Source organism: Schistocerca piceifrons, chromosome 7, assembly GCF_021461385.2.
Source record: "Schistocerca piceifrons isolate TAMUIC-IGC-003096 chromosome 7, iqSchPice1.1, whole genome shotgun sequence".
NCBI classification, from domain to species: Eukaryota; Metazoa; Arthropoda; class Insecta; order Orthoptera; family Acrididae; genus Schistocerca; species Schistocerca piceifrons.
The window spans coordinates 499,086,405-499,100,110 of NC_060144.1; the positions used below are offsets into that span (position 1 = coordinate 499,086,405).

Consider the following 13,706-nt stretch of genomic DNA (forward strand, 5'->3'; position numbering starts at 1 on the left):
TTAATCTTAAATTTCACACTCTCTATACGATTTCCTTTCTAAAATCCAACTTACATTCCCTCACATTAAAGCATGGCCACTATCCACAACCAGTTGTTCTCAACTATGTTTTTACAAACAAACATTACTTGACATGCACTTCTTACATTACTCAGGTTTCACATTGCTTTATAGTTCAATTAATATAACTGTCTGCCTTGTAACAGCAACATAAACAAATGTGTAAATTTCATTATTTCCAAGACTACTAAGGAAAAGTAAGCAAATCTGAAAGCTACTTCAGTTATTCCTTCATACTCTTCATTCTTTTTTCTGCAAATTTCCTTTATTGATGACTGAAAATACAATATTTGTCCTTTAGTATCCACTTGCCCCTGTTTGCCTCCCACAAATGGTTACTGTACCAAACTTTGAAAATGAAGTTGAAAATCTTTGTTTTATTAGAATACTGCGATACAATGAACATACCTGTTTGTTTCAATAGTTCCTTGTCATAATGGTGTTGTTCATAATCTGACATACTAATTCGGTACACACTAATCTTGAGCTGTTCCAAGGCAGTCTGTCTGTAAAAACAGAAATGTAAACAACATAAGCATCTGCAACTTTTTTTGTCAACATTAAAAGAAAAAAGAATGCCATTTCCTAAATAGTATTACAAACATATGGAGAAAGAACTTTCATTGAAAGTCACAGTTTCTGCCACTTTCAGCACACCACATTAATAGTAATGTCCACTGGCCATCCAGATCCAACTAACAAGGAAATGGTCAGGCTTTCACATCGAAACCTGCCATTATTTTTGTATGCCAGTTGTAGTTAACATCACAATGAAAGTTACCTTTAAAATAAATAAATACATAAATAAAGATCATGAAAGCACCTATTTCCTCGATTGTCACTTGCAACTAACAAATCGAAATCCCCACATTTGATGGTTTTATTGAATCCTGGAAGGACAATGGAGATTAGTCTAACTTTGAAAAAGAAATGTGCACTAAATGGATGCTTCCAGTGACAGAGAAAAAGTACAAAGGCAAGTGCACACTTAACAACTGTACTTACAAATTTATACAAAATAGTACTGGTGATCAAACTGCATGCTTTCTTGTCAGATGTGTGAAACAACCAAAACTTTGGACCACATGTGAGAGATCAATGTTTTACACAGAAAAACTTGTTGTGGAGTCATCAAAGTCCACAAACAATTCCCTTCTCCTTCAAGATGCTTGACCACATCATAAATATTATAAACATTACAAATTATTATTATTACCCCTATCTACAACCCATTGACACTAGAATACCAGTACTTTAAACCTGGTATTGATCAATTCACTTTGTAACCAGATCTGTTGTAAATCATCAAAACATAGTTCGTCAGGAACTGATAATTTTGGTTGACAATTTTAGGGTCTAGTTTACAGAATAACGTGTGTAATTGGAATATGAACCTTCTCTATATAATGATATGTACTTACCAGCACCATAGCCAACTTATTTTCCTCTAATTAGTAATTTTTGTTTACAAGCCAAGACTACTACCATGTTTGAAAATACACAATAAAGCAAAAATAATAAATAAAACAATATTATTAAAAGGATAGCTTGCTTCTCACCATGTAGAGTATACACTGAATCATAGAGGAGCAAAAAAAAAAAAAGAGAGAGAGAGAGAGAGAGAGAGAGAGAGAGACTGCTACACATTTTAGCTTTTGGCCAAAGAGCCTTCTTCTGAAATAGAAGACACACACGCACACACACATTCACATGCGGCGTGTTCAGCAACAGTGTGGTCCAGTTGTTTCCTGGCCACAGGTTGTCAGTGGCCATTCAAGTGGACAGACAGCTTGTTGGGTGTCGTCCCCACACAGAATGCAGCACAGTGGTTGTAGCTTAGCTTGTAGATCACATGATTGGTTTCACAGATAGCCCTGCCTTGGATGGGATAGGTGATGTTTCTGGCCAGCCCGGTCCCAAACATCACCTATCCCATCAAAGGCAAGGCTACCAGTGAAACCAGTCATGTGATCTACAAGCTAAGCTGCAATCACTGTGCTGCATTCTATGTGGACATGACTAGCAACAAGTTGTGGCCAAGAAACAATTGGACCACCCTGTTGCTGAATATTCCGCCAAACACGACATCCTTCATTTTGATGACAGCTTCACAGCCTGTGTTATAAGGATCCTTCCCACCAACACAAGCTTTACTGAATTGCACAGGTGGGAACACTCCCTGCAATATACCCTACATTCCTTTAACTCGCCTGGCCTCAACCTTGGAGTCATTGTCCTAACCCACCAGCCCCTTCCCACTTCCCATTCCAGCACTACACAGCCCTCTATTCCACAAACACACCAAGTCGTTTTACCTCCCAACCTCCTCCTTACCCCCATCCAGTTGCCTCTCCTGTCATGCACTGCGGAATAAAGTATATCAACCATATAATTAAAAAAACATGTGAAAGTAACAAATGATTATTAGTTGAAATAATGCATTGCAGAAAGTTTCAGCAGGCTAGCAGACAGCACCTGCATGTCTGTACAGGTTCACAGGTAAGTCTGTGTGTTGTCTTCCCACTTCCACACATATCTGTTCACTCACACTCAGTTACCAATTGGCTCTTGAAATGTGCAGTTTAACACAGTTCTATTGGTCTTCTTATTAATGAAGTTTTCCATAAAAGCGTGTATGGAGGGTTACCTAAATACATTACTTTAATTGAAGATTACAGTGAAGAAGAAAAAGTGTTGTTTGACTCACGACTTGGCCCAGAGATTAACTCAACTTGCAAGTATCATGAAATTAAATACTTTAAGAAATTTCATCACCTTGTTGGGCAGTCTTGCTTGGACCCTTTTTAAGGAACATAAGCAGCCTATAATGAAAGGTCTGAGAGTAACAAAGTTTGATTGTTATTCTAAAAATAAAAGACATTTTATCAATATAGTACCAGGAAACTCATTGTGTCCAACATGTTATTCCAAGATATTTGTCGTTGACAAAGAAAGGGTTATTGATAGTTGAGAAAGGAATACTGCTGGTTCAGATAAGGAGTTTTGTGACTCATAAGGCACTATAAAAAAAGTGGTTTTAGCTCGAGAAATCCTAGGTGTATTGCCTGCTAGTAAAATTAGAAAACTAAGTGAAATTAAAAGGCCTTTTGCATTGAATGAAAAGTTAAGAAATTGGCAATTACTGTCAAAAAGAATTTGGAAGTTTCATTTCAAATTAAATGAAACCGGATGAAAGTTCCAAAAATTCTCCAACTGAATATGACGACTTGATAGAAAAGCTAAAAACTAAATGTCGTACCTCAGACAAAGAGTTAACATTATCAGTTTCCTACCAATTAAGTTGAGCAAAAGTTAGTGATGAATTTAATCTGTCAGAATGTTTGATTATATTAACAAGGCAGTTAGTAAAAGAGCAACAGGGAATTTTAGCTGCATTACAAAAAAATAGTATCTAATTTCATAAATGAAAACACAATTGAGAAGTTTATAATGTTTTACGAAGATGACAATAGCAGCCATTTGATGCCTTGCAAAAAAGATTGTGTTTCTTTGAAAGAAAATGCTACTAAGGTTCAGAGACAAAAAAGATTAATATTGTGTAAATTATATGAACTATTCAGTGAAGTCAAAAAAGAAAATTCTGACAGTAAAATTGGAAGGAGGAATTTTGCAAGTTGAGAATAAAATTGTGTATTGTTGCAGGGGCATCTGGCACCCATTATGTTTGCGTTTGTTTGTATCACAAGAATGTTAAGTTAATGACAGACGGGATCCATCTTACAACTGACTATAAAGACCTTTTGGACATTCTGGTTTGCAGTACTGACACTTACAATCGTATGGTTATGCAAAAACTTCAAAACTATCCAGGCAAACAAGCTTTACTTGACATGTTTCAGGAATAAGAGGCAGGCAGTTTGATGACTGACAATACAGAATACAAACAATGGGCGACACAAGACAGAATTGAAATGGTGACAATTACAAAAACAGGAGAAGTGTTTTTTGAAGTGTTGATACCTTCTGTAAACCTGAAAATGCATCACTTAGTTGACAAAGCTCAGGGTAAATTTCCGAAAGACAAAAAGCAAACACTGGCAGTTGATGAACGCTTGGCTCTTGCCTACTTTTCTGAAAACTATTCCTTGGTTGTTTAGAACGAAGTACAAGGGTACCACTGTTTTGTGTCGTAAGTGGCTACCTTGAACATAATGCTACATCAATGCACACTTTTCAACTGCAATTAACAAACTACATAAAAGAGCACAACTCTTCCATAAACAAACTGATCTACTTCTCTGACAGTGCTGCAAGCCAATTAAAATTTTTTTTATTAACATCACCTCCCGCAAAGACGACTGCGGACTTGATGCAGAATGGAACTTTTTTGCATACCGTGCCATGGGAAGAAGAGTGTCATGGTGTCAAGGGTACAAGAAAATGAGCCGTCACAAAAGTTCGTCTGTAGCAGGCCTAAGAGGACCAGCTCTTGACATCTCATGAAATGTTTAAATTCTGTAAAGAACAGGTAAAAGGGATTACCTATGTTTTTATAAAATGTGAGGAAATACAAGAACTCTACGCCAATGTCTTGGAGGAAAGATTCAGCACCTGTCAGAAGATTAAAGGCACTCATTATTTTCAGTGTTTTATAACTCAGTCACACAAATTGCTCAAGAGTAAATTCCCTTGATAGTGAGCATCAACAACATGGAAAACTTGTACCACTGAAAATTCAAAATAAGGACATTGTGACTTGTGTTTATGGCGAACAATGGTGACTTGCCGAAATTGATAATATTGCTGTCACACCCAGATGTAGATGTTACATTTTACCACCCAAAAGACGATGGACCTCATTTTAAAAAAAGCTGAAAAGAATGAAATCTGGATGCCAGTTGAAAATGTACTGAAGAAGCTGTCTCCCCTGGAATTAAAAACTGTGACTGAACAAACTTTTAACCTAACTCCCAAAAACTGAGAGAAGAAATTTCCCTCTTGTTCAATGAACAATTGTAGTGATACATCCCATTCCTTGAATGAGAAGTATCACATCCTTAAATACATATGTCCAAGAAAAGATGTTTGTGACAGAGAGTAGTCAATAAGTTGTGAGCACCCCAATGCTGGGAGGTGTTTTAAATCATAGGTGCTGGTACCAGAGCTAATGATCGAGTGACTGTACGAAGTGGGTAGCAGTCAGACGATACTAACTGCTGAGGTGGAGATAGGAGTGCCATGGAGCGGCCGGTGCAGAAGAAAGAGCTCCATGAAATCTAAGTATGCAAAATATTAAAGACAACAAATGTATGTAATTGTTAATTATCACATTGAATATCAGATTTGTTACGCACGTAGTTCAGAGAGAGAGTATACATGTTGGTAGCTGTCCTCGTTTATCATGTATCGAGTTCTAATTTTGAAGATAATATAGAAGGTGATTTAAATCTCATTTCTTAATTACGTGGTGGAGTGAATGAGAATGAGAAGTTAGTTTTCAGCACCTTTATCTGTAGCCTGTAAAGATGTGAAGTGTGAGCCAAGCTGGAGGAAGAAGGCACCCGGATACAGGGCACAGACTAATAAGACCCTGATGAATAATACTTGAGGGCGACTGAATATTCAGTAAATAACATTCATTGCATATAAAATGAGAGTTCAGGTGGCAACTTATTCAGGTGTTTGGTTCAAGAGGTGAAATATAACAAACCACCACACAGCCCAAGCCAAACTGGAAAAACAAGTAAGTTGAGAAAACAAATAAGTTGAGAACAAGGTAATGTAAAAATAGTTGGTTCATTTTTCTTTAGATATATTTAAAAAAAAGTGATTGCAGATACATTTAAATTATGTAACTGATGGACTTCATCCATTAGTCTAGATACTGCAGGTATTAAGAAATATATCTTTATTTTAAAGTTGAAATTTATACTGAAGTTTTATATCATAAAGATCTATTAAGCAGACGATTTTCAGATTTTTATCTAGTCCCCTGAAAAGACATTGCAAGCCAAAGAACAAAAAAATTCAAAAAATCCATTTTCTTAAAATAGTGTATTTTTTTAAATGTAATCTTCTGACCAGTGATACTCTATGATAAGTAACTACACTATATAGTGTAATAGTACAAAAATATTAAGGCTGAGAAATTACCCCTTCTTTGGAAAATTACTGTTCAGAAACTGCGTTTTTCTTTAATTTGGTACCAATAACTTTGAGCCACTAAAAATGTTTTACGGAATGCATTCAGCTAAGTGATCATGGTTTTAATTTATGGTATAGTATGTGCTCAACTAAATGTTTATTTTTTTAAAGGTCTGGGGCAACCGATTACTGAATACTTTAAAATCCGCAAGTGCTTATACATGATGATGATTGATTCGTGGGGTGCTCAACTGCGCAGTCATCAGCGCCCATACCAATTTTTTTTCACAGTCCAATTTTTTTACACAGTCCAATTTAGCCACTGTCACGGATGATGATGAAATGATAAGGACAACACAAACACCCAGTCCCCTGGCCAGGAATTGAACCCAGGACCCATGATCCAGAGGCAGCAACGCTTGGTCACTTTTCTGAAACAAAAATGGTCACCTTTTTTAAAACGGTAACCAATATTGTTTTTTAAAAAAGTATTTTTGAGTCCACGAAATATGGGGAATTTACCCAGTGAATATCAATTTTTTTCTGAGATGGTCAAGCAACCAACGCTGGACCACTTGGTGTGGACTGACCCACAGGTCAGAAAATAAAAGATATATAAAACTAAAAAGGAGTGAAGACAGAGTAGTTACAGAGAAGAAATGCTGAGATCAAAGAAATTAACATAAATTACGGACATGTTGGCAGTGAGAACCAAGGACATGTTGTAATGCCAGTTCCCATCCGCAGAGTTCTGAGAAGCTAGTGCCTGGGAGAAGAACACAGATGACATGTGTCACGAAACAGGCACTCAGGTCAGAACTGTCATATTGTACAGCATGCTCTGCAACAGGGTATTTTGTGTTGGCAGAGTACACCCTCTGTCTATGTATGTTCCTACTGACTGATAACCTGTTGGTTATCATACCAATGTAAAAAGTCGAAAAGTGTTTATATAACAGCTGCTGCATGACGTGTGTCACTTCACATGTGGCTCTTCTTTTGACAGTCTATGTTTTGCCAGTTACAGGACTGGTGTAGGTGGTAGCAGGAGGGTTCATATGGTGAGTCTTACATTGGGGATGGCCACAGGGGTACGAGCCACTGGGTTAAGAAACAGGTGCAGAAGGAGCATAGGGTCTGACCATGATATTGTGGATATGGGGTGGGGGACATGAGGAGGGGAGGGGGTGAAAGCTGTTCTACATGTGGTAGTCAAACTGTCACATAGAATGGACTTCTTTTCAGGGCATTATTTTGGGGGAAATAAATGGAAAAAACAACAAATTTTACAGCCAGTGTTTCTATTTGAGAGGCAAATGAGGATATTAAATACATCCTACACAACAATTCAAAGTACCTGGGAAACATAAAACGCATTTTCATCTTGGAGGAGACTAATGCAGTGAAAGGTAAGTACAATAGTTTATTTTGAACCATTCAGGTGTCCTTGCAGCAGTAGAGTTTGCTGTGCAAATCTCACGACATGTGAGTGCACTCCCAAGCTCCAGACGAGAAAGCTGAAAGACATTTGAAAGCCACTGTGAAACAAAAGGCAGACACAGAGTTCTCCCTCTCCTCAGCTTTCTAGACCTGATTAAATATGCATGTCATTCCTCAAAGTAGGGCAGGCTCCTTCCCGACTCCAATCAAATTTTGTGTAGAAGTGTGGCAGCCAGTCTGTGATTCACATGGCTGTAAAATCTCATCCTTAATGCAGGTTCATGGTGAACAAACAATATATGTTTCGAACAGTGTATCACTGTTTCAATCACCATGAGAATTCAGGACAGAAACCAAAACTTTTCCCCCCGACTTCTGCAAATACAGAAACCATGCCAAAAATTTCATTCTTCATAATTATTTTTGAGTAACTTCCAGTTGCCTGCCTGGCTAGCCGTGTGGTCTAATGCACTGCTTCCTGAGTGGGAAAGAGTGCCAGCCCCTGCACGAATCTACCCGGTGGGTCAGTGTCAAGGTCCAGTGTGCCAGCCAGCCTGTGGATAGTTTTTAAGGTGGTTTTCCATACGCCTCAGCGAATGCGGGCTGGTTCCCCTTATTCCACCTCCGTTACACTATGATGGCGATTACTGCGCAAACACTGTCTCCACGTATGTGTGCACCATAATTACTCTACCATGTAAACATTGGGGTTACACTCGTCTGGAATGAGACATTCCCTGGGGGTCCACTGGAGGCCAAACCGCACAATAACCCTGGGTTCGGTGTGGGGCGGCAGTGGGATGAGTGGACTGCTGTAGCCTGTTGTGGGGTTTTGTACCACTGAGGGTTACGGTGGGGACAAAGCCTCTCCGTCGTTTCTAGGTCCCCAGCTCAGTACACACACACACACACACACACACACACACACACACACACAAACGTCCAGTTCATGCTGGCAGCTAAAATTCTGCAAATGGTAGTTTCGCAAAGTTGGCTAACACTCGAAAAAAAACAGTATCAACATGACAAATCTCACAATTTCAGATATATATTAACAAGCTTGAAAGTGAGCCATAAAAACAATGCAATTGTAGATTATATTTTGCTGAACAATTTAAATACAGATATTTCCTGAAGCATCAGAGGATTTCTCTATAATGGTACAGAGAGAACATACCATGCTAACAACTTACTTTTATGGTCCTTACATCTATCTTCAACACTACTACTATAAATTTACCTCACACTGATTCATGAGAATTTTGCTTATCTCCCTGCAATATCAACTATCATACAGATGTGCCAGAATGTAAACGAAGGACTGAGCAATCAATTTAAATACTTACTGAACATTTGCTTTACCACCTCTTCTTTTGGCAAGCATTGGGGCTTTATTTAATAATGTCATGGTGATTATTGAAGGGTTGAGCTTGCAGGCTTCACCATCTACCTGCATGGGTATTGTCTTGGTAGTAACAATTCGAGCAGACTTGCACTGTGTGATACAGGTTCCATGTCCACCAGCTTGCAGCAAAGGCTAAAAAACAATAGCCAGTGTCAATTGCTTGCATGTAATGGTAGACTCTTAAGTGGTATTTTCATTTTGTTGTAAATTGTATTTGGAATAACCAAATGAAGTACTTCAAATACAACCAGCAGTAAAAGGTCCCTAAAACATTGATTCTGCAATACATTACTAGCAGTCGTTATAGGTTAAGTAAGAAAGCACTGTAGCTATATTTCCAGGTCAAAACCATTTTTTTCTCGAACAGAGCAATCATCATCGTTTAAAAAAATTTTCACTGCCATTGCAAATGTGTTCCTACTACATATAAGAAAACTTTTTTGAACACGCAATATCTGGCCTTTATGGAAAAACTGCACTCAACTGCGAAAATGTCTCTCAGGCAAAAAATGATTAAAATATGTAGCAAGTTGACTGGTACTGTACGATTACAATCTACAAATATTTTCAGGAGCACTCTATTCTCTAATGTTCAATTAGTATACATTTATAGACTTCAGGCTGGCCACTGTCAACCTGTATTAACCACTGTTCAATAATGCATTTCATTTCAGTTTAATTTTGGTAAAATGAGTTGTGAAACAGTTTCTGGGTCATTGTGGGCATGAGTGATTCTCGGCCAGGAATAAAATTTAACTCACTCTTAAGTTAGATTTAGTACTGAAAACAAACAAAACAGGTGGTTAATCCTTTACAACTGGACACTATTTATATATATTTGTGAATATAGTGAACTCTCCACTGTCACATGTCACTCTCTTTTAAATCACCTCTGTGAAAATCTTGATACTGCACCACTCTGCATTATCTAATTTTGCCTCAACATGAGCACATCTGGCAGTCAGTTTTTTTCATTGATGGCTATTTGTGTAATTACTGCACTGCATCTGTCTACTTTGTAATTCATACTGATCAGTCACAACTGAGCTCATGTATTGATCTGTCAGAATAGAAGTTATTTGTTTTAGACAAAGCAACATAGTTAACTAAAGAAAACATTTAATAAATTGTGAAGAATAAATAAAAGAGAACTTTTTTTTTTTATCTGAACTTTGAATTTTATTTGGAAAGTCCACCTCTGAAGTCGCGCTTAGGCTTAAATTTTGTAAACGTGTTTGTTTCTTGTTTCACGGTAATTTAACTACTTTCTCGGTAACAAATAAGTAAACTACCGTAAATAGCGTATAACTTCATTGTTTTAATACAGATTTCAGAAAAACAGCGTAACTTTATATCAGAAACTTGCCTATATACATTTGTTTATAGGCCTAATTCTCGTAACGTTTTTGGAGAATCAAAGTTAAAGTATCTCGTTTAATTGTCCTTTTTTTCATTCCATCGAGTGAAATATATAATAAATAGCGTATACCTTCGTTGTTTTAATACAGATCTCAGAAAAACAGCGGAATTTTAAATCAGAAACTTGCTTATATACATTTGTGAATAGGCTTAATTCTTGTAACGTCTTTTTTTATTTTCGGTAAGTTAATTGATTTATTCTAGCTAAAGTATTATTTTTGCCATGAGTGAGAAGTGCCTGACTTGCCGTAGAATTGTTAGTTCCGGGGTTTGGTGTGATGGATGCAGTAGTTTTTTTCACTGGGGGGACTGCAGTGGCGTGGGTGTTGGGAAAGTGGATCAGGCTCATCAGTGGTTATGTAGGATTTGCAGCAGAGATAGGAAGATAGTGGAACAGGAGGGGAAAATTGCTGCTCTTCAGGCTGAGCTAGATCAGGCTAGGGAAGATCTGGACAGGTTAAGGAGGGAGAAGGGCAAAGAGAGGTGGGAAGTGGCAACAGGTAGCAGAAGGAACAGGCCTAGAACTAAGTCTGACAGTTTTGTGGTGAATGTCAAAAATAAGTTTGACCCGTTGCTTCAGTTAGAAACTGATGAGCCTCAAGCAGAGGTAGGTGTAGACAGGACACAACAAACTTTCAATAGGAAATTGAAAAAGAATGTAGGAAAGTCATCGAAAAGGAAGAAAGTTTTGTTGTTAGGCAGTTCTCATGCCAGAGGTGTAGGCCAACTTCTGCAGGAGGAATTAGGACCAGAATACCAGGTCACAAATTTTTTCAAACCAAGTGCCAGTCTGGATCAGGTGACAGAGGATTTAGGTTCACTCTCTAAAGGATTTACCAGGGAAGACACCGTGGTTATTGTGGGAGGGCCAGGGAACAGCATCGACAGAGATCCTGGGTACAGTATAGAGTGTGACCTGGTAAAGATTGCGTCGGCATCGAGACACACCAATGTTGAATTTGTATCTGTCCTGAGACGCCATGAGTGGCCTCATTTGAACTCTTCTGTTGGGAGAGTTAATTTGGAGTTGGAACGGCTGCTTGGGTCGGGTGCGGGGGCTCATATTGGTGTGGTTCCTGTTGATAATCTCAGTAGGTGGGACTATACCAGGCACGGCCCACATCTCAACAGGAAAGGGAAGGGGAAACTGGCTGGGGTAATAGCACGAAATTTAAGGGGGGGAGGCACTGCCATGAATGGTAAAATACCAGTGGTTACAGGTGTTGGAGCAGCACCTTTTTTAGGATAGGTAAGACAGAAAGATGTCAAGTTCTACGAGAGGTCAGGATTGAAACAAATCTTCAGTTTAGGAAAGAAATTAAACAGAACAATTCTAGCACATTGGATCACCAATCACAGCTATCAATTATAAATTTTCACCAATCACCAGAAATTTTATCTCCACCAAGTTGTATCTCAGTCCTAGGTAATTGCATTGATGAATTAAAGTCACCCAACCCAATTGACATAATCTGCCTCTCTGAACACCATGTGACCACTGGTATAGGAACTAGGCCTAAGCACAATGAGAAACTCAGACAGGAGAGTACTGCAAATGTTAGAATAAGGAAAGGTTCTCATAAAAGTATAATTAAAAATAATGTAAGTATATTTCATCAAAATATTGGGAGTATAAAGAATAAAGTAGATGAGCTTCTGGTTTGTTTAGAAGATTTAGAAGCTGAGAATGAAATAGATATACTATGCCTGTCTGAGCATCACATTGTTACTGATATGGATAAGGTAAATGTAAGTGGTTATAAGCTCTCTGCACATGTAATGAGAGAAAATATGGAGAAAGGAGGAGTTGCCATATATGTCAAAAGTTATCATTGTGCAAAAAGTAGAGAAACAAAAAAGTTTTGTGTAGAGAAACATACAGAAGCATGTGCCTGTGAGTTTAAATTAAATAAAGGCACATTTATAATTGTAACTGTATATAGGTCCCCATCAGGAAATTTTCATCTATTTCTGAAAAATTTGGACTCCTTGTTGTGCTATCTGTCAGACAGGGAGAAGCAAATTATTATTTGTGGGGACTTCAATGTAGATTCTCTGAAAGAGGGTAATAGGAAAAATGACCTTGAAGTATTACTCGGTTCTTTCAATTTGACACCCGTTATTGATTTTCCTACTCAGGTGGTAAAGGATAGCAGCTCACTGATAGATAACTTCTTTATAGACCAAGATAAGTTTAAGCAGATAAATGCTCGGCCTGTTGAGAATGGTTTTTCTGATCATGGTGCACAGCTAGTTACAATATATGACATAGCTCCATTCAGCAATACTAAACAGTCCTCCAAAGTAGTACGTTCAGTCAACGATTTAACAATTGCAAATTTCAGGGGAAGCCTACAGCAGTTAGACTGGGATGAGGTGTACCGTGAACCTGATGCCAATTTAAAATATAATTTATTTCATGACATTTTTGTAAATGCATTTGAAAACTGCTTCCCCAAGAAAATAGTTAAATATACTCGTAAGAAACCTTGTAACAAACCATGGCTTACTAAGGGTATAAAAATATCTTGTAACTGGAAAAGGGAAATGTATCTGACAGCAAGAAAGAGTAGTGACCCAGAAACTATCAAAAATTATAAAAACTACTATGTTATATTAAGAAAAGTTATTAAAAAATCCAGGAGTATGTGTATCATGTCTGAAATCAGCAACTCTGATAATAAAATTAAAACAATTTGGAATATTATTAAAAGAGAAACAGGTCAACCAAGAGCAGAGGAAGACAGTATTACCATCAAATTGAATGAAAACTTTACGAACAAAAAGTCAGAAGTTGAAAATATTTTTAATAATCATTTTCTAAATGTTGTGGATATAGTAGGATCCAGGTGTTCATTAGAAGATGCTAGGCTGTTAATGGAAGAGGCCATACCTATGCAATTTGATACAACTGAAATCTCACCCACTTCTCCCTCTGAAATTAGGAAAATAATAAACTTGCTTAAAAGCAAAAACTCACATGGAATTGATGGCATTTCCAGCAAAATACTAAAAGCTTGTTCTCAACAGATAAGTAAGATTCTCAGCCACCTGTGTAATAGCTCTCTGGAACAGGGCATTTTCCCTGATAGACTGAAATATGCTATTGTTATACCTTTGCATAAAAAGGGGGATAGATCTGATGTCAACAATTACCGTCCAATCTCCCTTCTAACAGCTTTATCCAAAATTTTTGAGAAAGTAATGTATTCAAGAGTAGCTTCACATATCTGTAAAAATGAAGTACTAACAAAATGTCAGTTTGGTTTCCAGAAAG

At 37.6% G+C, this 13,706-nt stretch overlaps 1 protein-coding gene across 1 annotated transcript in view; it reads right to left on the bottom strand.

The window, feature by feature from the left end:
- Nucleotides 1-13,706, bottom strand: part of LOC124804650 (eye-specific diacylglycerol kinase) — an 879,337-nt gene that overhangs the window by 129,731 nt on the left and 735,900 nt on the right. Inside the window, exons 11-12 of the mRNA XM_047264874.1 lie at nt 8,952-9,142; nt 469-566 (exon numbers count right to left, since the gene is read on the bottom strand). Of these exons, the coding sequence (XP_047120830.1) occupies nt 469-566; nt 8,952-9,142 (289 nt within the window). The remainder of the gene's footprint in view (nt 1-468; nt 567-8,951; nt 9,143-13,706) is intronic.